The 26,096-nt window shown below is 43.8% G+C and overlaps 1 protein-coding gene across 1 annotated transcript in view; it reads left to right on the top strand.

Moving 5' to 3' along the window:
• HECTD4 (HECT domain E3 ubiquitin protein ligase 4) overlaps nt 1–26,096 on the top strand; it is a 426,162-nt gene that overhangs the window by 393,345 nt on the left and 6,721 nt on the right. Inside the window, exons 25-59 of the mRNA XM_042441405.1 lie at nt 4,341–4,530; nt 4,614–4,695; nt 4,917–5,119; nt 5,348–5,483; nt 6,118–6,300; nt 6,550–6,720; nt 7,082–7,251; nt 8,067–8,182; nt 8,633–8,736; nt 8,940–9,101; nt 9,225–9,373; nt 10,213–10,292; nt 10,401–10,564; nt 10,872–11,109; nt 11,567–11,703; nt 12,544–12,670; nt 12,935–13,072; nt 13,650–13,786; nt 13,894–14,054; nt 14,456–14,637; nt 15,002–15,207; nt 15,939–16,069; nt 16,282–16,487; nt 17,490–17,669; nt 18,294–19,591; nt 20,259–20,466; nt 20,597–20,820; nt 21,520–21,671; nt 23,111–23,217; nt 23,643–23,766; nt 23,925–24,115; nt 24,275–24,421; nt 24,767–24,886; nt 25,031–25,186; nt 25,977–26,080. Coding sequence (XP_042297339.1) covers nt 4,341–4,530; nt 4,614–4,695; nt 4,917–5,119; nt 5,348–5,483; nt 6,118–6,300; nt 6,550–6,720; nt 7,082–7,251; nt 8,067–8,182; nt 8,633–8,736; nt 8,940–9,101; nt 9,225–9,373; nt 10,213–10,292; nt 10,401–10,564; nt 10,872–11,109; nt 11,567–11,703; nt 12,544–12,670; nt 12,935–13,072; nt 13,650–13,786; nt 13,894–14,054; nt 14,456–14,637; nt 15,002–15,207; nt 15,939–16,069; nt 16,282–16,487; nt 17,490–17,669; nt 18,294–19,591; nt 20,259–20,466; nt 20,597–20,820; nt 21,520–21,671; nt 23,111–23,217; nt 23,643–23,766; nt 23,925–24,115; nt 24,275–24,421; nt 24,767–24,886; nt 25,031–25,186; nt 25,977–26,080 — 6,584 coding nt within the window. The remainder of the gene's footprint in view (nt 1–4,340; nt 4,531–4,613; nt 4,696–4,916; nt 5,120–5,347; nt 5,484–6,117; nt 6,301–6,549; nt 6,721–7,081; nt 7,252–8,066; nt 8,183–8,632; nt 8,737–8,939; nt 9,102–9,224; nt 9,374–10,212; nt 10,293–10,400; nt 10,565–10,871; nt 11,110–11,566; nt 11,704–12,543; nt 12,671–12,934; nt 13,073–13,649; nt 13,787–13,893; nt 14,055–14,455; nt 14,638–15,001; nt 15,208–15,938; nt 16,070–16,281; nt 16,488–17,489; nt 17,670–18,293; nt 19,592–20,258; nt 20,467–20,596; nt 20,821–21,519; nt 21,672–23,110; nt 23,218–23,642; nt 23,767–23,924; nt 24,116–24,274; nt 24,422–24,766; nt 24,887–25,030; nt 25,187–25,976; nt 26,081–26,096) is intronic.

Genomic DNA, 26,096 nt, shown 5'->3' with positions numbered 1-26,096 from the left:
TCAATTTGTTGGCAAGCCATCTTCTTACTTTATTGGCATTCTCAAATTCATTATATTTACTATATTTAATTTTATCTGTGATTTCCTGAATTATGTTTTTATTAATCATATTTTGAATCAATTGCAATTCATTAATCACTGCCTCGTCTCCTGGTTTGATTTTAGCTTCCTGCTCTTTAATTTTCAATTTCTCAAATAGATCTTTATCTTTTTCCCATTTCTCTCTCTTCTTCCTCTTTTCCTGTTGTATTAATAACCCCCTGAAGACCGCTTTGCCCGCATCCCAGACTACGTGCATGGGTGTTCCTTTTTCCATATTCTCATGAAAATATAATTTAATTTCTTGCCTAATTCTACTTACTATTTTTTCATCAGATAGTAAATAATTTCTCATATTCCAAAAAAAATCTTTAGATCTATGTTTTATCAAGAGTTTTACCGGGCAATGGTCAGACAACACCATTGGTAAAATTTCTATATTAATTATATCTGTATTGATTTATATCTATTTGAGTAAAAAGTAAAATCTTTCTTATTTCCATGCATGGTTCTCCACATATCTTCTAGTTTCAAATCTTCTATCATTTCAAAAGCAGTACGAGGTAACTTACCCTGACCTTCCTTATACTTCAATCTTGCTCTATCGTCTCTACTGTCCAGAACTCCGTTCCAATCCCCAGCTAAAATAATTTTCTCGTAATTGAATTCTTTAACTTTCCCGTGTAGTTCTTTATAAAAATTTGTTTTATTCTCCTGTGGGGCATATAAGTTGATCAGCAAAATTTTTTCTCCTTGAACTAAAATTTCTAATGCTAAGTATTGGCCTTCTCTATCTTTGAACACCTCCTTCGTCTCTATATTATTACCTACATATGTCACCACTCCTCTTTTCTTTTCTGTTTCACTTGAGGCCACAAACAGTCTCCCTAATTTTAAATTTTCCAGTAATTTGACGTCCTCCAATCTTATATGTGTTTCTTGTAAACAATAAATTTGCGCTTTTTGTCTAATCAAATAATGAAAGATTTTATTCCTTTTATTCTTCAAATTGAGACCATTAACATTCCAAGAAAAAATTGCCTGCGTCATCTTCCTATTTCCTGTTTCCCCCCCTCCTTATCTCTTCTTTGTAGATTGTTTCTTGCCTTTCCTCTTCTTAGTATTTATACCTTGTTTATTACTTATGTATTTTCCCCTAATTTCTCTACTTAACTCTAATTGTCTTTTACTTTCTAGCAATAATTGATCTGAATTTTCGTCTGACTCTTCTCCAGCTTTTTGATCTCTTTCATCCACGGATTCTAACAAAGTCTCCGAGCCTACTTCTTTGTCCTCTTTATACATAGCCAGATCTTTTTTCCTCTTCCTAAGTTTCCTTCCGTTTGGACTCCCCTGTTCAGATTTTCCCTCACTTCTTAGTACATAAAAGATAATATTGGTGATATTATATCAGAATCTCAGATTAATGACTTAAATGAACCTGTCTCTGTGGAGGAACTAGAAAGTACAATAAAAAAGCTTAACGAGAAGAAAGCTCCAGGCCCCGTTGGGCTCTCAGGAAAATTTTATAAGACCTTCAAAGAAGAATTAATACCCCCCCTATTAAGGACTATAAATGGCATTGATTGGGGAAACTACCCGGAATCCTGGCGCCATTCGGTAACAACTCTAATCCATAAAGAGGGTAAAGATCCTGAGTTAATAGAAAATTATCGCCCTATATCTCTTCTAAATATTGATTATAAGATTTTTACTACTATTCTTGCCAATCGATTGAAAAAGATACTAACATCTATAATAAGTTCAGACCAAGCAGGTTTTTTACCGAACAGGCATCTGAAAGATAATATTAGATTAATTGTTAACGTGATAGAGCTCTTCCAGATGCACAAAAGTAGAAAATTGGGGTTAGTATTCTTGGATATCGAAAAAGCATTCGATAGTGTGAATTGGGATTTCTTAGAGATTGCAATGGACGAATGGGGAATAAAGGGCAGATATAACAATTGGATAATGAACATATATAGTAAACAGAGTACAAGGGTTATTGTAAATGGGGAGAAGACGAATTCAATTAACATTGAGAAAGGGACCCGCCAAGGTTGCCCCCTCTCACCAGTGCTTTTTCTACTCGTAATGGAAATATTCAGTAATAAAATAAGGAAAGACGACAGAATTCAAGGATTGGAATTTTCCAAATGTAAATTTAAACTCCGTGCTTTTGCGGATGACTTGGTAATTATTTTGGAGAACCCTAAAAAATTAATCCAAATATTAGAAGACGTTTTGGAGGAATTTGGTATATTATCAGGGCTTAAGGTGAATAAAAAGAAAACTGGGATTCTACTTTAAAATTTGACCAAAAGGGAAACAGAGGAATTTGGATCTCTTACTCAATTTCAGTTGATTAATAAAGTTAAATATCTAGGTATAACCTTGACAGAGAGCAACCATGATTTGTATATAAACAATTATGTTCCGGTCTGGGAGAATATAAAGATTGATTTAAAAAAATGGGGAAAACAACGATTATCGCTGTTAGGGAAGATTGCAACAATTCAAATGAACGTTCTCCCTAAAATGCTGTTCCTGTTCCAAACACTGCCATTTGTAACAAATAAGATTCCTTTTAAGAGCTGGGAAAAAGATATGGCAAATTTTTTGTGGCAACAAAAGAAACCCAGGGTGAAGCTTAAGGTATTGCAAGATACTAAGAGCAGAGGAGGGTTGGGATTACCTAATATGGAGTTATATCATAATGCCTGCGCCCTAAGTTGGATCAGAGACTGGATACTGTTGGAAGACCACAATATGAGCTTTATTGAAGGTTATGGTTTAAAGTTAGGTTGGCACGCATATATTTGTTATGGATCAAATAAGGACATTAAGCTATTTAAACAACACTATATTAGAAATTCGCTTCTCATTACTTGGAACAAGTACAAAAAATTAATATACAGAGGGTTACCTAGATGGACTTCTCCGCAGGAGGCGTACCACAAGAATGAAAGCAAAGCCACGACTAATTGGCTGAGATACGAGAATTTAGTAACGAGAGTTGGAGGGCTAGAGGTTTTAAAAACGGAAGAGGATATAGAAAAATTAGACCCACAGCTTACATGGATAAAATGTTGGCAAATTAGAGAAGATTGGAAGAGAGATAAAGATGTTCTAGACAAAGAAGAGGCTCAGTCCCAATTTGATAAGATCATTAGAGGCAGCAGAATTAAACTAATTTAAAAAATTTATATATTTCTTTTAAGTTTGGAGATGTGGGACGAAACAGTGAAAACCAACATGGTAAGATGGGCACAAAACCTACGAAAAGATATCCCTCTGTCTAGCTGGGAAAATGTATGGAAAAGAAACTTACGTTTTACTACCTGTAACAATTTAAAAGAAAACTACTATAAGTTATTTTATAGGTGGTATTTGTCCCCAACCAGACTTGCTAGAATAACTAATCATGGAAATCCTATCTGTTGGAAATGTGGTGAAAAAGGAGGTTCCTTTTATCACTTGTGGTGGAGGTGTAAGAGCGCCCAAAATTTTTGGAAACAGATTCACAGACAGATAGTTGGTACCCTAAGGAAGAACATACCGATGAGCCCAGAACTATTTTTGCTAAATATCACGGATGGTATCCAAGATAATCTGATACAAGACGAGCAGAGCGTTTTATTGTATATGATTACCTCCGCACGATTGAAATAGGCCCAGCATTGGAAATCTAATAAAACCCCAACAGTAAGGGAATGGTTGTTAAAGTTGAATGAGTTGGCTATTCTAGATATGATCTCTATGTCTAAAAACAATAGATCCCAGCAACAGTACGAGGAAAAATGGGACAAGGTTTCAGCACTGTTGGAAAAGCACAGCATGAAAGTTGATTAAATGGAAAACAATTTTTCTTGTCTTTACTTATAGTATACTTTATTACATTCTTTCTTTTTTGTTCATATGAGCTTAGCAATATTGTATATTTGTATCTGCATTTGGTATATGTATGGATACTTTAAGAAAAAATAAAATTAAAAAAAATATCCCCATCTGTTTTATAAAGTGGTCCTATTAGTACACATCTTGCTATACTTACAGACTGAGCCACGATAACCACCAGAAGTGATATCAGACACTTCTAGTCAGATTGATTTTGGGTGCTTCAGAATACTTTAGGATAGAGTAAGAAATGGTCTCATTTTATTCATTTTGAATGTTTGTGATTACACATAATCCATCCTATAACTTGTTATAAGTCAAGCTAGTAATCAAATTAATTTTGTAATGTCTAACAGTGCACTTAAAAGTATTCCTCAGTGCTTATTTTCCTTCACTAATAGGATGCCAGACAGTTCTTTCTCCGACGGCTTCTGAGCCTGATACCTCACTGACAAAAGCCAGTCCAAAAAGTTCCCTTAAAGGAGACAAAGATCCAGGGGAAGAGAGTGAAGCTGTGGATGGTAAACTTTCCATCTTTATTCATAAGCGGGAAGATCAGTCCTCTCATGAGGTCCTTCAGCCACTGCTAAGGTAACTTGACCTCGGTGAAATGCAATTTAAAGGTCTGTATGCCAGAGCCACATTTATGCTATGTTTTATCCTCCCTATTGCAGTAGCTCCGAAGGTCGGCCATTTCGCCTTGGAACGGGAGCTAATATGGAGAAGGTGGTGAAGATGGATCGAGACATGACAAAAGTAAGGGTCCAATAAATGAGGGCTTAATGCTTGTCTCAAAGACTCAAAATAATAACCCTAATTTTCTCCTGTTGAGAAAATCTCTTATTTAATCAGTACTTTATATTTAGTTTGCAGAACCAAAAGAGGAGATGCTAGTGGCAATTAACATTAGGGGCCATTGTGTTGGCTGGCACATGCAGAATGCAGAGTGAGTTACAGAAATGCTGTGTCTTCCTCAGAGTGGCTGTTGCGAGGTGATCACAGAAGAGGCAGCGGCAGCTTTACGCAAAGCCACCAAGTGGGCACAGTCTGGGCTGATTGTGAGCGTGGGGCCACCAGTAGAAACAGCCAGTCCGGAGAGTACCAGCGGCCTGTCAACTGGGGACAAGAAGAAGACAGCCCAAACCTCAATTTGCAGGGAACGAAATTCAGAACTCGCCAGGTAGGAAACCTCTGTGGAAGTCCTGATAGTATTCCTAATCTTTCATTCATAGCTTGGAAAAGTTACTGTTTTGGACTACAACTTCCAGAATAGCCCAGCCTCCATGGCTAGTCAAAAATTTGGTTTTACTGTTGGCATGCTGGAACTAGCTTGCCAGTGCTCATCTATATAGAATCTCCTTTTTGTAATAACTTAACCACCATATTCCTGATCTCTGTCTTTCCACAGAACTGACCCTGTGCGGCCGTTCATCAGTGGCCATGTCGCAAACAGCATGGCAGCAGAGGTGATAGCTTTGCTTCACAGCCTGCTCATGGCACCGGAATCCAACGCGGCTCAAATCTGGACAACCACAGCTGAAAAAGTAAGCCAGGGAAAGAGCCTGTCCCATGACTGTGAGCGTGTGTGCACGCACGTATGCAGGAAAATGGCAGAGTTGTGTCTGTTTAGAAGAACCACAGGCCAAAAACTGAACCTGGACATCTTTAACAAGCGTCAAAAATGATACTGTTATGCTGTCAGTGAAAAGAAGTGAAGGAAGAGATTGATGATATTTTCAACTTGCAGCATATATCTTGCAGTATATGCTAACTCACTAATAGAAATGATCCTGTTCATTGACAGAACTCACGGGGGAAAGTGTAGTAAGACAGCTCCTTTGCTCTTTCTAGCTGCTTCTGTCTCAGTGTTGCACTTCTGAATACATATGTGTGACTGCTGAAAGTCTCAAACTGGTATTAGTATATAGAAAAAAATGAAAAATCTGTGTAATGTAATGGATGACACATAGCTGTTTATATCCTGCTGGACCTTTTTGTTCTGTTCGAATTTGATTTTAAAGTGCTACCATCGTCCCCATGGTCTTGAACTAAAAACAAAGTAAAAGGTTATCAAAGGCCATCTCCAGTTTTAGTGAATGCTGGGCTGCACATCCATAGACTCTAGCCAGGCTCCCCTGCACTTTCCTAACCTATATATCTGTGCCATTATTTCCTTAGGTCCTGTCTCGTGCTCTAATGTATATCCCACAGCTGGGAAAATATGCCGAGAGCATTCTGGAGAATGGTAGTAGTAGCGGCAGGAAATTGGCCAAGCTTCAGAGGATTGCGCGCCAGGCGGTGGCAGCTCTGTGCGCTCTTGGCGGCTTCAAAGAGACCATCAAAATTGGCTCTGAAGTGCAGGTGACCAGCTATGCTTCAACTTTTCCCCCTTGTTCTTCAAACTGATGGCAAGCCTTGGGTTTGAAGTTAGAATAAGTTATCATTTGCACAATGGCTTCTATGCCCCTCTCGCCCATGTATGAGGTTTTTTACTGTATCCTTAGGCTTGAATGATGTATATAGCCCTGGATAAATCTTAACTTCCTTGATAAATGTCTTCTTTCTTTCTTTTATTTTTATTTATTTATTTATTGCTTTCTTTTTTTCTAGGTTTTGGGTAGGGGAATTGCAGGAAGTATTGGAGTGGTGGCGTCTATTAATGAACAGGAAGGTATAGCAACGGTCAAATTTCCACCCACCAGTATAGACTGTAGAAAGAGCACCCAAGCATCAGACACTTTAACTATTCCATTATCTAGGCTCTGTGTCCCAAGATCAGAGGTAAGGTCATTTTAAAATCCAACTATGGGTATCATAGTGAATGGTTAAAGTTGAGAGACCATTTAAATTATGATTTAAATTGTCAAAGGAGCCAGTTGGCTTGTTTTTCTAAAGTGATACGAGGTGGTCTGAGTGTTTTGTGAAAAAAGGCAGTTTGAAATCCCCTTGGGAGTAATGCATAATGTAACTCATAGAGAGCTTGAGGCTACCGTACCTATTACTACTTGGCTTGTAACTGTGAATGCAGTGTGTATTGTGATAATGTAAAAATGAGTCTATATAACTCCAGGTAATTCCCTCATTTCCTAGAAACTAACGACTTGAATTTAACTTTTTACCGTGCCCCCTCCACCACCATCAGGCATTGCCTCTCCATAAACTGTCCATTACTGAGAAGGTAGTACAGGCAGTCCAGTCCATGTTGCTTCCTCAGGAGGGGAGTCTTTCTATTCATACCTCACTTCCTGCAACAGGAGATGGCTCAACCCCAGTAATGGCAGTCGTCCGACTCCTGGCTGAAATTCGAACCAGGTGAGTGATCCGGGTTCCAGCAGGATTGAAGAGGTGGTGAGGAGGCTCCAAGGAGGGCTGGGGGCTTGCTAGGTGGGTCGGTGTGGCACCTCAAGAACACACTTGACTTGTGGTGAAAAATGGAAATAAAAGTCGGTTGCTGCTGTTTGCCCATGTGGGGTGGTGGCAGCAGGGGAGCCAGTTTAGATGAGGGGGTTTGGCTTGTGGCGGACAGGGGGAAGAAAGGGGAGTGTGCTCAGATGGAGTACACCCTCCTATTCCCCGTGCCTCAGCTGTGTAGGTTGAATAGTCTCCCTAGTGTTTCCCCTCTTCACTGGTCAGCAAGTGAAGAACTGCAAGCAAAGCATTTGGGAGGCCTGAAAAACTCCTTTCACCATGGTTTAGTAGTTTCACTGTGCATTTGCTAAGTCACTTCAGGCCATGGGTTCCTATATTCTGTTTTGCATCTTTGATCAAGTATTCACCTGGGAAATTTAACCATGATGAGGGAAAACAAGGACCTAAGATACAATAAAAGATTAGCATAGGATACAATAATCTGGCTTTGGATTGCAGTGGTTGGTTTTCAGAGGCTGTCTCCAAGTATGATCTGCCGGAAAGGCTGGGCAAATGTTCTAGAAAGACATTATTCCTGGCTTTTCTTTGAGAGACCTGAACAGCAACTCAAACCAATTGGCTCCCTCATAGGCAGGAACGCCCCTTCCTAGATGTTTGTCTTCTCATAAAGTGCAGTCTGCGTAACTCTGCCTGTGTTTTGAGGGGGAATTTCACTGTTTGTCCCCCTTTTGTCTCCTCTTCCCTCCCTTACCCCCAAGAGCATGCCTGGTGATGGCACAGTTACTGGAGGACAGTTCCTTCTGTGAAGAGTTCATTCAGCAGTGTCCAGCTGCTGTGGAAGTCCTGAACCTTGTGGCCCAGGAGTGCAGCCCTGGTAGGAGCTCAGTCTTCTTTTGTGCTGCTAATGTTGTAGTGAGCTTAGTCAGTAGTTCAGCATAAGAAGACTTTGGTGTGCTGGGTAGCATGGGAGGGTTAGGCAAATGCCCACTCCACTTGCAAGCTGACTGGGTTACTCAGGCAAGGTCTGTTTTACACTCTTTGGCATAACAGCTCTCTTGTGAAGAGCAAGTGGGATGGGAGAACAATGGAGACCATCCTAAGCTCCTTGAAGGATGAAAATGAAACGGATAAGCAGTTGAAGCTGCATGTGACAGCTTGATCTCATAAGTCAGCAAACACTTTTGCACATTCTAGAATGGAAGCACTTGTGATGTTTAGCTGGTGCTGAAATGTTAAAATACATACTTAAGTGATGTTTATAGCACCCCTGAGATCCGAAGCTTTGACAGGCACATCACTGTTGGCCTTATTTATAATCTTGTAGGAGAGCGGCTCCTTGTTGTAGAAGTGCAGTGTGAAAGGCTAAGGATGCTGTACCGTGACAGTGCACGCCCTCCACCTCCACCGCTGCAGGCAGACAGAAGGCAGGTAAATATATAAAGAGAAGCCTAGCTTGCCTCCTCCTTGAACTGCTCTTGTGCTTGAGGATGGCAGGTGTCCAAGCCATTGCAACCTTAAATCTCCCACATTACCTATCTCTGTTCAAGACCATCTTCTACTGAGTGTGCAGTTCTAGTTTACCCAATGCAGTTATATATAATTAAATGCAGACCCGTCTCCTCTTGGTGCAGCCCAAGGAAATTACCTGGAGCCCTTCTAGAGTCTTCCCACCTGTGCGAGCCTGCATGTTCTCCTCACATCTTACAGCTGTGACCTTCCTTGCGGATCCCAGTGCTGGCGGAGGGCTGCCCCGTGGCACCTTTATTTATGCCACCTCTCCGGTTCCAGTACAGGTGAGAGCTCCTGAGTGGTATGCCCATAATCATTGTGGTGTGTACCTAGATATTTCTTTCTGAAGTGCATCTTTTCGTCTTGGTTACTCTGTGTATGTGTGACTGTGATGTTTACATTCCAAGGCACCATCTTTCTATTGGGAGATTGAGATTGTGTCCTATGGAGATACAGATGATGACACTGGACCGATTGTCTCATTTGGCTTTGCCACGGAAGCAGAAAAGCGTGATGGAGCATGGACCAACCCTGTGGGCACCTGCCTCTTTCACAAGTAGGTTGCACATGTATCTGTTTGAAACTGGAGCCTTGTATCACTGTTTGCTGCATGACAACTGAGGCACCTCAAGAACAGGCAACATTTATTTCTGTTACAAGCGTCCCAAAGTGAGGCACACTGGCTAATAAGGCAAGTGTTAGTAATACCTGTTGTGCTGGTAGAATAATAAGTCTTTGAGTTGCAAAGAACTTTTCTCCAGTTCCTTCAATGAACATCTTCTCTTGATGATGATGATTAACCATCCCTGTGTATAGTGTTTTGCAAAGTTTAAGAGGATAGTGCCCTGCCCCAGGGAGCTTCCAATCTAAAATTTGACAATAGAGAGACCACGGAGAATGGGAAGAGAAATGTGAGAAAGTTAAACGTAGGAGGAATGTTTTCTTTTTATTTCAGGGACATTTTCTTAAAAGCTTAGGGCAGCCATGGGTGAAAGCTGTTACCTGCAGCCCAGCTGGGGGAAAAAGGAATTTTAACATTTTTTCTATGATAAACACATACACACAGACACACACAGAGAGAAGAAGACCCCTGCATGAAGAGTTCTGTGCAACCCGAAGGCTTGCTTGTCTAATCTTCCCAATGCATTGAGAGCAAGGAAGGGGGCATCCAAACCCATTTTTGTATATTGTCTTTTTCAGTTGTCTAGTGCATTTTCAGCTTTGGCAAATATGTTAAGATTTCTGAATTTCACTATGGTAACAGGTGACTAATTGTTTGCAGGTTTGCTGTAGCTTAGGTTTAGTTGCTAATCCTCCAAATGTCTAGCAAAAGATTAGAGGTGAACAATTAATTTCCCCAGTTAATATATTGCCTCTTTCTTCCTGTGGTTTTAGCAATGGACGTGCTGTTCATTACAATGGTTCCAGTTTGCTGCAGTGGAAGAGTGTGCGACTAGATGTGACCCTTTCTCCTGGTATGTCTGATGGGGCTGGACTGAACCTGCAAGCATATTTTTATGCCAGCTATATTTGGAGGGTCAGAAAGAGACATTGCTTTTCTCTATACTTGGCCTTTCTTCCAGGTGATGTTGCAGGGATCGGTTGGGAAAGGTCAGACGGCACCCCACCTGCTCCAGGGCAACCAGCGAAAGGCAGAGTGTATTTTACCTACTGTGGACAGCGGCTGGGACCATATCTGGAAGATGTGTCTGGGGGAATGTGGCCAGTTGTGCATATCCAGAAGAAGGCAGGTTAAATTCCATCCTTTTCCCTTAGCCATAGTTTCCCAGAGCTCAGCCCCAGGTCCTGTTTTTAATTCCAGGCCTTGAGAGTGTGAAGCAAAACTTAATGGTAATTTCCTTTTTGACAATAATTGTGGTATATTGGAGGCCACAATATTCTTTATGTTAAATACTGAAATTCAGAAAAGTTCCTCACAGGCCAAACAGAGGGTTATATATATATATATACAGAGAGCAGCAAAGAGTATAAAACTGTAGCAGTACACAAGATGTGACCCCCCCTCCCCTTCTGCTCATTTGTGCTTCTTCCAGAACACTAAAGTCCGAGCCAATTTTGGGTCCCGCCAGTTTGCCTATGCGGAAGGCCAAGCTCATCGAAATGCTGCCGACCTCTGTGTCGACCTCGCTGAAGAAATCAGTGCCAACTTTGAAGTGTTGCCTTTTGCCATGGCTTCCGATAGTGACAATGATGCTGGCACCAGCACGGCTTCTGACCCTGGGACTCACGGGCCTCCTTGCAGGATTGCAGCTGTGGCCACAGCGCAGCAACGTAAAGCCTTCCCTATATAACCTTCAAGCCCTTCCCCACCCCAGGATTAAAGGGGGGTGGAAGTAACACTACATAAATAGTCAGCGGGGAGTCCCATGTTTGGAACTTTGGGGGTTAGGGACAAAGGGACTAGCTTTACTACTATTTCTCTATTATTCTTAATTTGCTAAGGACTTTAAAACATCTCTGTTACATCCTTCATCACTCTAAGAGGCAAGCTATTACACTTTTGCAAATGTAGATTTGAAATGCAGGATGCGTCAACACTGCAGAGACAAGTTGACCAAACTGTCATGACCACCCTTGTTTCCAAGGGATTGTAGAGTTATTTAATAGCCTCTGCTTTTCCTCTCAAAAAATGTGTCAGGCTGTTCACCTCGGCACACTTTGTCAAGTTACATTCATAGGGCACTACAAATTTCTTCACATAGCTCACCCCCTTTCCCTTCTGTTGCAGAATATGATAGCGACACCTCTTGCCATTATAAGATGGAACTTAGCTATGAAAACTTCATCACATCAGGCCCAGATCCTCACCCTCCTCCCATTGCAGATGATGAAAGTGATGATGATGACGATGATGACATTCCACGGGTAAGCATGACGGTCACCTGTATGCTTAACAGTTTGTACATCATTTACAGATTGATCTAGCTAATTGTTACTTTGGCAGAAAAAATGGAGAGCTCCTATGCAGGCCTGTCATGCGACATGTCCCTATCTATGTAGTTGTCTTTCATATGGATCTTTCCTTGACAGCATCACACAGTTGCATTCTACCCAGCCTCACACTGTATTGAAAACAAACCAACAAATGTACCAGTTTTTCTCAGATCAAATTGAAATCTCCAATAGTTGAGGTGGGAGGAGGCTGTGATCAGGATGCCTGCTTCCCCTGGCATTCTGTCTTCCCAATTCCCATCTCTGACAGGATGGGAATTCCTGTGGTCAGGAATCTTACAAGCTAGATTCCATCACTTCCTCGGTTGTGTTTAACACTGCCTTTTTTCCTCTGTTTGTTTTTAACCCTCTTACAGATACCCTCACTGCCCCGATCAAGAAACAATACTTTCCCCTCCTCTTTTTGACACTTTACCCCTCTTTCCAGGGTGCACTCAATGGGAGGTCAAATACAAACATATAGATATGCCAGTTTCCCACACTGTTGTTTGTATTCCTTTTTGAAGAAATAATTTGAATTGCACTGAAGTCTTAATTTTCAAAATTCAAACGAATTGTGTGTGTGTGGTGTTATGTCGAGGTGGGGAGAAGTAAAGCATCCATTTTACATTCAGCTGTTCTCAGACTCCAGCTTAAAAGACCACTGTGGAGTGACAGCTTTTCAGACTAGAATCTATCCAGTAGATACTACTTGGCTAGCTGGATTTTTGGATTTTCTAGATCTTATGTGAAGATGTTTGCTTCTCTTTGCAGGAAGACCACTATGCCTTGCTCGTTAAAGCCTGGGAGACCAAAGTCTTCCCTACAATTAGAAGACGGTTCCGCAATGAAGCAGAGAGGAAGTCTGGCTTGGATCAAATTAAAGGAGCCTTACAGCTAGGTATGATGCCTGTCAAAGAAGTTTCTCCTGTGAACTGAACACCAGTTTGTAGTCCTGGCCTTGTTAATACCTGAACTGAGAAACATTGCTCTTGGGCTAGTTCCTTTGTTTTATTGTGTGTTTGTGAAAGTCTTGTGCATCAACCAGTCATTCTGGTGTGTATCAATCGCTTTGATTAGCTGTTGTCTGCAAAGTCACTCTACCCAGTTCTCCAAACTGATAGCCTCTGTCTTCCTGCCTAATTCTTGGCTGCTCTGATTTCAGGCATGGTGGATATAGCCCGTCAAACAGTGGAATTCCTCTATGAGGAAAATGGGGGCATCCCCCGAGACCTCTACCTTCCCACAATTGAAGATATTAAAGATGAAGCCAATAAGTTCACTATTGATAAAGTTCGGAAAGGTACGCCTCTTGCTTTGCCATGAGATGGTGGATTTGGTGGGAGGCTTGGGGTTTCAGCTTCTCCTTGAAATGGGTTAAGGGTAGCTTCCTGATTTCCCATGGGATTATTATAAATGCAATTTAGCTCCTGTTGAGAAGCAGGCAAAACTATGCTGAGGGAGAGTTGTGGGGAAGAGGGCTTCAAAGGCCCGTTCAGACACACAAGTCACCACTTTGAGACTGCAGTCATGGAGTGCTGCAGATGGCCTTGCATAGACCATCTAAGCCAAAGTAGCTGCCAGGGCAGCTTCTCATCAGAGTGAAGACAGAGCCCCAGCTTCTCCTCCCTGTCCTCCCCTCAGCCCATGCTTTTGCTCCATGAACAGAAGAAGATGGCAAGGAAACTTGATAGCCACAGCCAAGTTGCTGGTGTTGCATACCCTGGATGGGGAGAGTTGTGGGTTCTGATATATTCTGTCCCACATTAGCCAGACTTCAATGCAGTTATCCTTGGAAGTGGGAAGTCAGTTTAAGAAGGCACAGCTGTTTCTTGTCTGTGATCCATGGTCAGATAAGGCCACCTTTCTCTTGGCTCCAGGTCTCACTGTTGTCACCCGCTGCCCAGATAGCAACAACGTGGTCGCCAATACTGTGGGAACAGCACTGCCTAAATTTGCCATCCGTGGGATGCTGAAGACTTTTGGGCTCCATGGCGTCGTTCTAGATGTTGATTCGGCAAGTTACAGCTATGTTTCAGCTTGGAGGAGAAGTTGAGAGTTTGGCCTACTGTCTGTCATGAAGCCTCCAGAATTCTCCAGTGACAGCTTTGTCTCTGATTTCAGGTGAATGAGCTTGTCCAAGTGGAGACTTACCTCAGAAGTGAAGGGGTCTTGGTAAGATATTGGTACCCAATTGATATGCTGGAGCGACCACCTGCTGGCTATAGGAGAACTGCGACAAATGGGCTGGTTTCCTTGGACAATTCAAACATTCAGATTCACAGGTATGTAGGGATGAAACCAGTCAGGTGGTACCTGTGAACATATTGAAATGACTCCTTTTACCTCCCAGTTCAACATTGTAAGCCCTATATAATAGTAATAAGTATTTGTCTTAGGCAGTCTATACTTAGTAGTTAGATTTTAAGAAAATGTTGTCAGTTTAATGCTCATAACGTCAGCTTAATGCTGGCTTCAACAAACTGGTGCCCTCCAGATGTGTTGAACTACAACCCTCATCATCCCCAGCCTGGAGGACCACTGATGGAGTTTAGGAAGGCTGATTTAACCTGTTTTATAATCCTAAATTGTCTTATTGTTCAATTTACAGAACAATTGAATGTAAATGTGAAAATGTCTTTTACATGCCTTGAAATGTGTAATTTCTTTCTCTCTCCTTTGACAGAGAACTTTTGCGATGTGAAGCTGCACTTGCTAGGTTGTACTGCCGCATGGCCCTACTCAACATTTTTGCCCCTAGATCTCCTCACATGTTTACACGCCTGTTTCACATCCCTGCCATCCGGGACATCACTCTGGAACATCTCCAGTTGCTTTCCAATCAGCTTCTAGCACCACCTCTTCCTGGTAAAAAGGCACTTTTAAAAACAAACCTCTTCCAAAATGTGTAATATAACAGGTGTAACCATATCCATAGTGTGTGCTTGCATGAGAGAGCTTTCAAAAATGAATCTCAGAATATACTAGCCAGCATGAGCACAGGGAGATTCTGGGAATTGTACTCCAGAAAAGTCACTTTTCGAAGCTCGAGTGTGTGTGTGTGTGTGTGTTTGTTTGATGGGGGATGAGTAAGCAACTGCTGAGCTTTAGTAATGAATGTGAGAGCTGCTTGCCCCTGTTGTGTGATAGGGAAAAAGAAAGTGGGCTTCCAGAAATGAATGAGATGAACTGTTTGTCTTCTGCCTTTGTTTCCCCCCCCTGAAACAACAAGATGGAACCATCAGTTCCAGCTCCATTCTCCTGGCCCAATCCCTCCAGCACTGCATCCATTCCCAGAACTGCTCAGCCACAGACCTCTTCTACCAAGGCAATTCCCAGACTATCCAGGAGTGGCTCACGGTTGCCATTGCTCGGACCCTGCATCAGGGAGAAGAGAGCCTGATTGAACTGACCAAGCAAATCTGCTCCTTCCTGCAGGCAAGTTTTACATCAGATCAAGAATACCTCTCTCCTGATGGCGAGAGCTTTGTTATGAAGCCTCCTCCAAGCTGTTTAGGCCTTTCGTACCTTGATAAAAAAGATCTTTTGCTTTTACAACAATAATTACTTAATTGTGTAGTAGAGCAGAAGAAAATGTGGTGAGTTGAGTGTGGATCCAGGTCTCTGAGAGACCAGGGTTTGAATCGCCACTCAGCCATGGAAACCCACTGGGTGGCCTTAGACAAGTCACACTCTGAACCTCAGAGAAAGACAATGGCATATCCGCCTTGGAATAAATCTTGCCAAAAAAAAACAAAACAATCAAACAAAAAAAAAAACAACCCTATGAGAAACAGTGTGGTGTTGTGGTTTGAGATTTGGCCTAGGTCTCTGGGAGACTAGAGTTCAAATCCCCCACTCAGTCAGCAAAACCCACTGTGACCAAAACCCATATCACACTCTCTCTGCCTTGGAGGAAGGCTAAAGCAAACCTCCTCTGAACAAATCTTGCCAAGAAAACCCTATCATAAGTTCACCTTAGCAGGAGCAGGAAACTACCAAAGTCCTCAACAGGGTCGTGCTTTGTAGCTCAGCTCTTTTCAGCTCCTGTGTGTAGATCTGGGGTGGGAATCAGGCAGCTGACCACATATTGTTGAACTACAGCTCCCAACTGTATTCCCAGGCTCTGGGTTTGGACCTTTTTTATTGTTTTAAAAATCTGTTTTCAGAATGCTCCTGAACAGTTCCCGTCCGAAGAGTTCCCCATTTCTGAGTCAAAAGTAAACATGGATGTCAACTTCCCTGGGGCAGCCTTTGTGATTGTGTCCTGTAAGGAAAGTCAGTCTGGATTCCGCAAAGAGTAAGTGACCATGAGGGAATCAAGAGCAAGGATTGCTTAAAAATGTGCCTGCTCATCCAAGAATTCTAAAATACTGGTTTCCTCTCCCCTTGCAAAAGCCAGTGTGTTCACATGTTAAAATTGTTACCTCCTTGGGAAAGGGAAATTATGTAGAACAATAATGTAATGTGCAACCTAATTTCTTTTAGCAAGAATTCTGATTTCTTTCCTAGCTCCTCTCTGTATAAGGCCCCCTGGGCCCGGATTCTTGTCTATGGCCTTGGTCACAAAGTCAAGAGGAATGGCCAGCTGAACCTGATCGAGGCAGTGTGCTACCCTCGGGATGCTTCTCCGACAAACACAGGCCTCACGCCACCCCCCACAACCAACCAGTATCCCCCTGTCATCATCTCTACAGATAAGGTCCACATCAAACTGGGTAAGATTTCCAAGTAAACACAGACACACAGCCAGCAGTTCTTACTCTCTCAGAGAAGCTTTCTTACCATGTTAGACACAGCAGAATGCCATATCCTTTAGTATCAAAGCTGGGGGAAGCCCTCTTCAGCATGAAGGCCAAACTCAGTTCCACACAGGTTCATAGGGACCATATTCTGGTAGTAGGCAAAGCCAAAGGCAAGGGAGTGGGGCCAGAAATGGCAGTACAGCTTAGCTTAGGCCTATCACCGCAGCTCTGAAGCTATGGAATGACCTGCCGAAGGAGATCTGCGACATTTCTACTCTTACAGCCTTTAAGAAGGCTCTTAAGACGGATCTCTTCCGTCAGGCCTTCCCTACCTAGTTCCACTCCCCATTTACTGTGACTTACGTCACTCTGTCCACCAATTCTTCTCTTAAATTTAATGAGAAGAATTAAATTAAAATTAATTAAAATAAAATCCTTGCCTCAAGAATAAGAGCCCTCCCTCCATGACGTCATCATCAGACCTGGGAGGGAATGAAAAAGAGAGGCCCAATTTCCATCAGGCCTAACTGTGAATGTACTCACTTCACTCTCTTTAATTTTATTGTATCTTATTTATTTTTTGTATTTTATTTTATTCTCTTTATTTTTATTATTGTAACCCGCCTGGATTCCTTGTGATTGGGCGGGCTATAAATAAATTATTATTATTATTACTACTACTACTACTACTACTACCTATAACCAGAGAGAGCCTTGTAGAATGGAGCTGGATGGGAGCCTCTACAAAAGCTGAGAAACAACCACACAAAAGTGCCTTTGAGAAGGGGACATGGCAGTCTGGGGCTGCCAGGAGGGCCAGATTTGGCTAGATATGGCCTTTTGAGGGTTTCAGGCACGTGTCCAGGTCAAGGATTTTGATGTATGAAGTTGAAGAGGATAGGGGCACCCTGTTAGACTTCTGTCTTCATTTTCCCAAAATGTGGAGTTTGAGCTTGCTTGTGGATCTCCCTTCAGGCGTGTCGCCTCCTCCTGGTGCCATGATTGTCCTACACTCTCTCCCCCTGGAGTTTCCGCTGGCCCTGGCATTTGCGGAACAGCTTCTGACCTGGAAGCTGGATGACGGGGATGGAAGATCTGAAGAGGAGCTGGACACAATCCCTGCCTCTGTCCTTTTGCAAGTGGTGGAAATTCTAGGTGAGAGAAGAATGCCTTGTTGCAAGTTTCGTGACCCAAGAATGGGCAAATGTAATCTGCTGAATTTACACACCACACAGAAAACTAATGACCAAACAGCTTCAGTGCTGTGAGTTGCTCTGAAAGAAGCAAAAGCACTGGTTTATATGAAGGGGAATGAGCAGTGTCTGATTTAAGCATAAGAGTCGCTGTTCTGGTGAGAAGGGTTTTTGTTTGTTTGTTTGTTTGTTTTGGGGGAAATCTGGAAAGGTCCCAGGCTTCTAGGTAGGAGAAGGTCTCAAAATAATTTTAAATGAATCAATGCCCTTGATATTGCATTGGCCTGTTAGAGACACCCAGCCTTTGTCATCCCCTCAGCATTCAACAAAAGGGTTTACAAAGCACTGGAAGGAAGGGATGCAATTTCAGCTGTGGCATCCTTTGGGCTCCATGTTGGCTAGAAGCTGTTTTTTGTGGGTAGGGGTAAGAACTCTAGGGGCTGAGAATGGAGTGCTGTTGGCTAGGACTGGGCCATATGCTGACTATCTATTGCTGAGTAGCTACACATTCTGCTGCAAGGTCTGTCAGTTGAGCAGAACGTTTAAAAAGTACCTGACTCTCACTGTCCCCTTTCCATATTGCTAGGGAACTTCCTGTGGGCGACCAACATGGCAGCCTGTGTGAAGGAACTCTTGTTTCACCTCTTGGCTGAACTACTTCGAAAAATTCACAGCCTGGAACAGAAGAAGAACCCAGCAGGATTGTCATCTTCCATTGCGCTCCAGCTCAATCCTTGCCTGGCCATGTTGATGGCACTCCAGTCAGAACTGCACAAGCTGTATGATGAAGAAACTCAGAACTGGGTGTCTGGAAATGCCTGCGGTGGGTCTGGGGTAGGAGGAGCTGACCAGGGGAGATTTTCCACATATTTCCATGCCCTGATGGAGGTCTGCCTGGCTGTAGCGGAAGTGACTTTGCCAATCAACATGGGCATCACTGCCAATGTGATGTCATCAACAAGTGGCCCAAATCTAAGCGATTCATCCTCCTCTTCCTCCTCATCTCCTGGGCAGACCCCCCAAAGCCCAAGCCTCCTGTCAAAGAGGAAGAAGGTGAAAATGAAGCGAGAGAAGACGTCAACTTCAGGGAAACGGACTTCATCCCGAGCTGCCGAGACAGACACCTCCTTACTGAGCATTGGTGGGAGCAAGCCAGAGGATATGTTGTGGTTCCACCGGGCACTCACCTTACTCATTATTCTCCGACATTTAACAAAGAAGGACCCCCAGGGGCTGGGTGTGACAAATGATGCTGTGGCTGATGCTTGCCAGGCCTTGGTCGGGACAACAGCTCACAGCCGCCTGCTGGTGATTTCGGGCATCCCTACCCACCTAGAGGAAGGGATTGTGCGAGGCGCCATCCGCAAAGCCTGCAACGCCCATGGGGGTGTCTTCAAGGAGGAAATCTACATCCCTATGCAAGAGGAGGACCCTAAGAAGAGCAAGGACAAAGCTGAGGGAGGGGAAAGTCGGACAGAGCTAGACAAACCTGTGGTCTCCAGCAGCGTGGACAGCCTTGACATCACCAGTTCCAGCAGTGTTACACCCGCCATGAGCGTTAGTGCTTCAGCCTCTACCAGCCAGGCCTCCATTTCCAGTTCTCAGGGGATCTCTCGGACTACGAGTGACATCTCGGTTGACCAGGCACTTCAAGGTGGCTTAGAGATGGCCATTCCACCTGGGTTGCTGGAGAGCACACCCCACGGGGTTTCCAGCCAGGAGAGTTTAGACCTTTCCATCGGCAGCAGCCTGGGGAGCTTTGGGGAACAGCTTGACAATGTGGAGACAGCGTCGATGTCAGATGTTGGGTCAGTGTACACTGTTACATCACTGGACAGCCAGCCGGCCCCATCCAGGCCCATCAAGGGCTTTGCCGTTGTAGAGGTAATGGCTTCCTGGGCCAGGGTGGTCACCTGCATTAGACAGCCTGCTAGTCTGTGCACAGCACTCTTGAATTTACTTATATTTAAAGGTGATTACAAGAACAAAATGTGGAGATTTGGGGAAGGCTCTCTCATGGGCAACTATAGAAACAGAATAGATGTTTGTTTACTGCTGTTACCTTGTGACTTGACATTATATTAGAGAACAGAGGCTTGTGGCACGTTTTAAAAGACAGATGGATTTCATCTTGGGCTTCTTTTGTAAAGAAGAAGCCTGATTTTTCAGCTGTTGTGATTCTTTCCTGCATCTGATAGATGAAGCTCCTGCCTTATAAAAGAAGCTCAAGACTGCTGTGAGTTAATGTGCTCCAACACTCTTGGTGTGCTCCATGCAGGAGATTTACACAGCAAACCTTCTTGAGGGTCAAGCAAACGAAACAGTGCTACCAAGCTTGAAAATCATTGTAAGGATGCAGGAATTTAATTTTGTTTGTAAAATATTCAAAGTTCTTGATCTTTCCAAATTTGGATTTGGAAGAAGCAAAGTAGGTTGATAGGGTGGCTGAGAAAGGGATGAAGTTGCCAGGTGAGGCAGAAATTCAGAACCTCAGGTGCAAATAAAGAGTTGCCTACTGATTGACACAGAATTCTGTTGCATTTTAATACAGATCAGATCCCGGGCCAAGATAGAGAAAATCCGAGCCAGCCTTTTTAACAGCAGTGACCTGATTGGTTTGTCCAGTCTGGATGGGGAAGATGAGCTCATGGAAATGTCCACCGAGGAAATTTTAACAGTCTCAACTGTGAACCAGAGCTTGTTTGATACACAGGGGAGTCCTGCACTTGAAGACTACTTCAATGACAAAACCATCAAAGGTGAGTGTGCTTTCCCATTTGGCAAATAGCATGTAAATGGTTTGGCATGTTTGACAAATGTGAACTGTTTTGAGCTGACCTTTTTTGAAAGCAAGCCTGTTGCCCTTCCTAACATTTTGACTTGCTTCAGGTGACAAGCTTGTGCCAGGTGCTCGTGAAGTCTTGACTGAAATATTTAAAAGCTGTCTCCATTCTGAACAAATGTTGAGCTTGACACCAGCAAAACCCACCAAAGTGGCTGAGATTTATCTGAGCAAAGAGCAGATCAATGCGCAGACACCTGGCAACCTGCTGCACACCTTCTTTACCAACGTCCGTCCTCCAAAGAAGGTTCTTGAGGATCAGCTCACCCAGGTTGGCATTAACTGTTTTTGATTACTCTCCTCTGTACAAAAGTGACCGTTGTGCTGTGAGGAAGATCCAGTTCTACAACCTAGCTGCCAATGTTGGTCTTGTGTTCCATAAGGTGACCCCTTGTCAATAATTCAAAATGGGATCCTGCTGGATAGTCCTATACTACTTCAGCTTGTATTCCGTCCTTCCTCTAAGATGCTTCAAAGCTACACATCGATCACAACAAACCTGTAAAATAAGTCAGTCAAAAGGAAGCTGATGGCCTTACAGCCTCAGCAGGAATCTGAAAGATGCCCAGGGCCAGTGTTCTGGGCATGCTATGTGGAATTAAAGTTGGCTTCCACCAAAAATACACCTCCTCTCCTGCTGGAGGAGGTTGTTTCAGACAGACTGCTTTTCCTCCTTGTTCCGCAAGCAATGCCATGTCCATCAACACAGACTGGGCAGCTTCCTTTGAAGAAGATCCCATCCAATTCCAATCCTGTCATTTCTAGATGAGCTTTTTCACTCTCTACTCTCCACAAGGATGGAATACAAGCTGAAGCAATAATAGTATAATATTATAGTATCAATCTTTTTTTCTTTGAAGTGGGAGACAGTGAAGTCTGGACCCTGGCAAAAATCCATGGATGTGTGATGAAAGCCTGATCTTAGTCCCAAGTACCTATCCTTACACTTCTTTTCTTCTGTGCTTTCAAGATCCTGAGGAAATATGGCGCTCCAAAGCCAAAGTTTGACAAGAGCAAGTACAACAAGGGCGGCAAAGAGCAGCACCCAGTGAAGGTTGTGAGCACCAAGCGGCCTGTCACAAAGCCCCCTGCCAAGGAGAAAGCTGTGCTCAACAGTGTCAGGTAGGAGCATTTGGCTCCCAGGAACATTGTGGGTGCCCACTTTGGAACTGCAAGGGGGGCAGCTTCCTGCCCTCCCAGCTTGGCACTTTAGTACTCAACTTGAAAGTGCAGAAAATGTCTTTGGAAAAAGGGGAGGCAAACCCCCTATGAACAAACCTTGCCAAGAATATCCTATGAGATATTTGCCTTCGTGTCCCCATAAGTCAGAAACAATTTGAAGGCACACAACAGCTTCAGTGCTTCCCTTTTGGTCGCCAAAGTTCTGCCTCCAGAAGACCTCAGATTCAACTGTTGCTTAGGGGATTGAACTAGGTGCCTAGGGTGATGCCTATCCTGTACTCACAAAACTGAATTCTGCATTCATTATATATAAGGAAATGGAATGTGCTGCCCTAGGCATACTTTTACTTCCTCGTTGTAATTTATTTTCTTTCCATTAGCCCACATAGAAGGGGAAGCTGTTGCACTTTACCAGATGTGTGGTAGTGGGCCTTAAACCTGCCTTTACATCCATATGGGCTAGAACATCCCCCCCATCCATAGGTCTTTGCTTGGCTATTTCCTGCTTAAAAAGACAAGAGGGTTATCTCTCCTCTGCTGCTTGCATGTTGGTTGTTTGCTTGTTTGTTTATTTTATATCCCACTTTTCTCCCAAATGAGATTCATTCTTTGCTAAGAATATAAATGGAAATACAGTTTTCTAGTGTAAATGGATTAGAGTGCATAACGGCACTCGCTGGTGTCAGAAACTGATTCCTGTTTTGAATGTATTGGAAACTATGTTGGTTATTCCATCTGAGAGGTTTGTTTTTATTCTGTACCTCTAGGCCAGCTGAAGCAGAAGCCATTGAGGGTGTGTGGCTTATTTTCCTTCACACTGAGTATGTGTGTGTGTGTGTGTGTGTGTGTGTGTGTGAGAGAGAGAGAGAGAGAGAGAGAGAGAGAGAGAGAGAGAGATTGAGAATGGAAACTTTCGGTATGGCATGAAATTTTAAGTCAGAGGTCATGGCTTCATCCATTGCTTGAGTAACTCCTTTCATTTTGACAAGAGTTAGCTCACTGTCGTCAGTGATCCAACTCCAGAGTACAAGCACATGGTAATTGGGGGCATATTGCACATCTGAAATAAAGTTGGCCCTTCCCTTACATGGGGGATCCATTCCGGACCCCGCCGTGTAAGGGAAATATTGCGTAAAGTCAAGCCCCATTAGAAACAATGGGGCTCGTTCCTGCGGTGCACCCCTGGCACGCCACAGGGTGCACTCCCCACTGTTTCTTCGGGGTGCAGGAGAAGCCTTTCCAGTGCGGCTCCCAGCGTATGCTGGAAGCTGCGTATAGCGCACCCGCGTGTGACGCAGGTGCACTGTGCTGCTATGTTCTGGAAGCATGCAAGCACAGTAGAAATGCATGACCTGACATCAAGCTTTCCTCTATGTTAGCAGGACAGCTTTGAGTGAGAAGAAGCCAACGGTGAAGCCTAAATCTCCAGAGAAAAGCAAGCCTGATGAAAAGGATCCAGATAAGTCTCCCACAAAAAAACAGGAAGGTAGCTATCCCTTGTCTTTTCCATCCCTGGGAAGACAGGTCCTCTGTGTAGAACTCCGGGAAGCCGTAGGGCTGGCCATTGTTTGGGCTAGTGGACAGGGCTGCTTAAAATGGTGTGCTGATGTTGGGTTCATTCAGTGGGGTGGGATGGTCTCATGTTTAAATGCCATAATATTATTATACTGCATAGTTTAAATCTCACAAAAGCTGTCTTTTGGAGAGTTGATGTGACAAGCTATAACAGAAAGACAGAGGGTCACATTTAAAATAAAAAGTCCAGACTAGACTGTATGTTTTGATTACTGGAAAGAAGGAAGGGGATATGGCACACCAGGGCCAGGAGAAGAGGCCATATTTATATTTATGCCAATTGTTGAATCATTTCTCTCCTCCCTCCCCACCACTACTTTCCCCCAACTATTTCAGTTCCTGAGGAGAAATATCTGACACTGGATGGATTTCATAGATTTGTCATTGATCGGGCAAAACAGGACATCCGTAGCGTGTGGCGGGCCATTTTGTCCTGTGGTTATGACCTTCACTTTGAAAGGTAAGGTCTGGCTCTTTTGCCCCAGTGTGTGTGTGTGTGCGTGCACATGTGGAGAGCTAGAGAGGAACTGAAGGGTACAACTGCCTCCACCCCTGAAGTGAATTTGTGGAGTTACCAGACTCTGCTCTTCAGGTCACAATCTCTTCTGTTCCCCCCAGGTGCGCCTGCATTGATGCCAGACATGCTCAGAAAGCCTCCCGCAAGTGGACCTTAGAAATGGATGTTTCCCTGGTCCAATACATCAACCGTCTCTGCCGCCATCTGGCCATCACGCCAGCCCGTCTGCACCCACATGAAGTATACTTGGATCCTGCTGATACAGCTGACCCACGAGTCTCCTGCCTCTTGAGTAAATGTCTAGCTCTGAGTGGTATGGTGGTCCTCCTCTTCCCAGATCTGGGATGCTGGCTCATTTGTGGCTCCTTCTGTACTGAGAAGGAGCAACAGTGATCCTCTCTCCATCCCTCTTTCCGACTTCTCAGGTTCTGACCTCTCTGTTCAATTATAGACGTGCCCATTGAGAGCCTCCGCCTGCGTTTTGCCCTGCTCCAGTCCCTCAACACCACTTTGGAGACATTCTTCCTGCCGCTGGTGGAGCTTCGGCAGACTGAAATGTACACCAATAGCATTGCGGCGCTGCTGCAAGAAGCCAAAGGTCAGGGCTTTGTATTGGCTATGTGCTAAATGCTGCCCCAAAGAAAAGCTGCTTGTTGCATGAAAAAAATGAAAAGTTACAGGCCAATTGGCAGGAGTGGTAATAATGGCACATCTTGTGAAAAAAGGAGGGTTGTTTTGCTTCCCTTTTTCTGCTAGTGGGCTAGCTCCTATTAATAGGCAATGATGCAGGACCAACTGTATGTAAACTCTATCTTCACCTCAGGAGAGAATGCATTGGTCTAGGAAGTTAGTTTCCAAAATATTGACTTGGCTACTTTCTTGTCTTACGTTATGGCTGTTCCTTATGGGAAAATGGGTGTCACTATTTTTTCTGTTTCTTTAGGATTAATTTTTTATGACACAAAAGTGACTGTCATGAACCGAGTGCTTAATGCCACTGTTCAAAGGACAGCTGATCACGCAGCTCCTGAGATCACCTTGGACCCCCTTGAAATTGTTGGAGGTATGGTGGTCTTCATTGTTACATCTGCCAAAAAGATTTGGTTCCTGACCAGATGGGGAGGCAGATGATGGCATACCAGCTAGAACTCATAGCCCTACCTGCACAGACCTTGACTTCCCTTCTCTTTCCTCTGCTTGCAACCAGGAGAGATTCGTTCTTCAGAAAACTCCTACTTCTGCCAGGCTGCCCGACAGCTGGCTTGCATCCCTTCCTCCCAACTCTGTGTGAAGTTGGCCAGCGGAGGGGACCCCACTTATGCCTTCAACATCCGCTTTACAGGCGAGGAGGTCCATGGCACAAGTAAGGCCCATTCACCTTTCTCCCCTTCTTCCTAACAACAGCTATTTTCCTCACCTTAGAAGCAGAGCAAGGAGATGGACAAGGTGTCAAGAAAATCCCATTGAGCATGAATTTCACCTTGCTCTGTTTCAATGTGAAGGCATCAAAGCATGCCTGCATCCCTCTCAGAATACATTGGTGTTTCTTACTATTTCCTTTTTACTGTACCAAAAGCTTTAGAATGCTTCCCTTGAGGTCAGAGCGTCTAAAATTTCAGTTCTTCTTGTCAAAGGAGCATCCTGATGGGCTTTTCCCATGTCTTTAAGTCAGGGGCAGGCATAATGTGGTCCAGCAACCACAGTGGCCTCTGGGCTCCATCATTCCCACCCCCCACCTTTTTTTAAAATTTGGCCCCAAACAACACAGAAAGCTGCCCAAAGGCATGAAAACACACAAAAATGCCTCACTCCACCCCCAGAACCACCCCAGAACCCCGTACTACACACAGATCCCTCACTTTTCCTCTGTAGTCCCTCCCAAAATGGCACCAGGAACTGGACATGACCTCATATCCTATTGTCATTTTTGTGAGGGATTGCAGTGGTAAATTGTTTTGTCTGTGAGCTGCATTGGGTCCCTCCGGGGAGAAAGCCAGCAGATAGGTAGGTAGGTAGGTAGGTAGGTAGGTAGGTAGGTAGGGGGTTGCTGTGGGTCAAGGTGAGGCAGCTGGAAGGATTTGTGGGGGAAATTGGCTCTTGGCTGCCATACAACTGCCCACTGCCATACCCAGTGCTCCAAACGTTTCTTCTAGGTGGCTCTTTCCGGCACTTCTTGTGGCAGGTCTGCAAAGAGCTCCAGAGTTTGTTGCTCTCCCTCCTCTTGCTCTGTCCCAGTTCAGCAGTTAATAAGAACAAGGTACGTTTTTCCACAA

This window comes from Sceloporus undulatus, chromosome 10, assembly GCF_019175285.1.
Source record: "Sceloporus undulatus isolate JIND9_A2432 ecotype Alabama chromosome 10, SceUnd_v1.1, whole genome shotgun sequence".
In the NCBI taxonomy this organism is placed as follows: Eukaryota; Metazoa; Chordata; class Lepidosauria; order Squamata; family Phrynosomatidae; genus Sceloporus; species Sceloporus undulatus.
The sequence above is the reverse complement of the archived record's forward strand: the minus strand, read 5'-3'. Positions and strand labels throughout refer to the sequence as shown.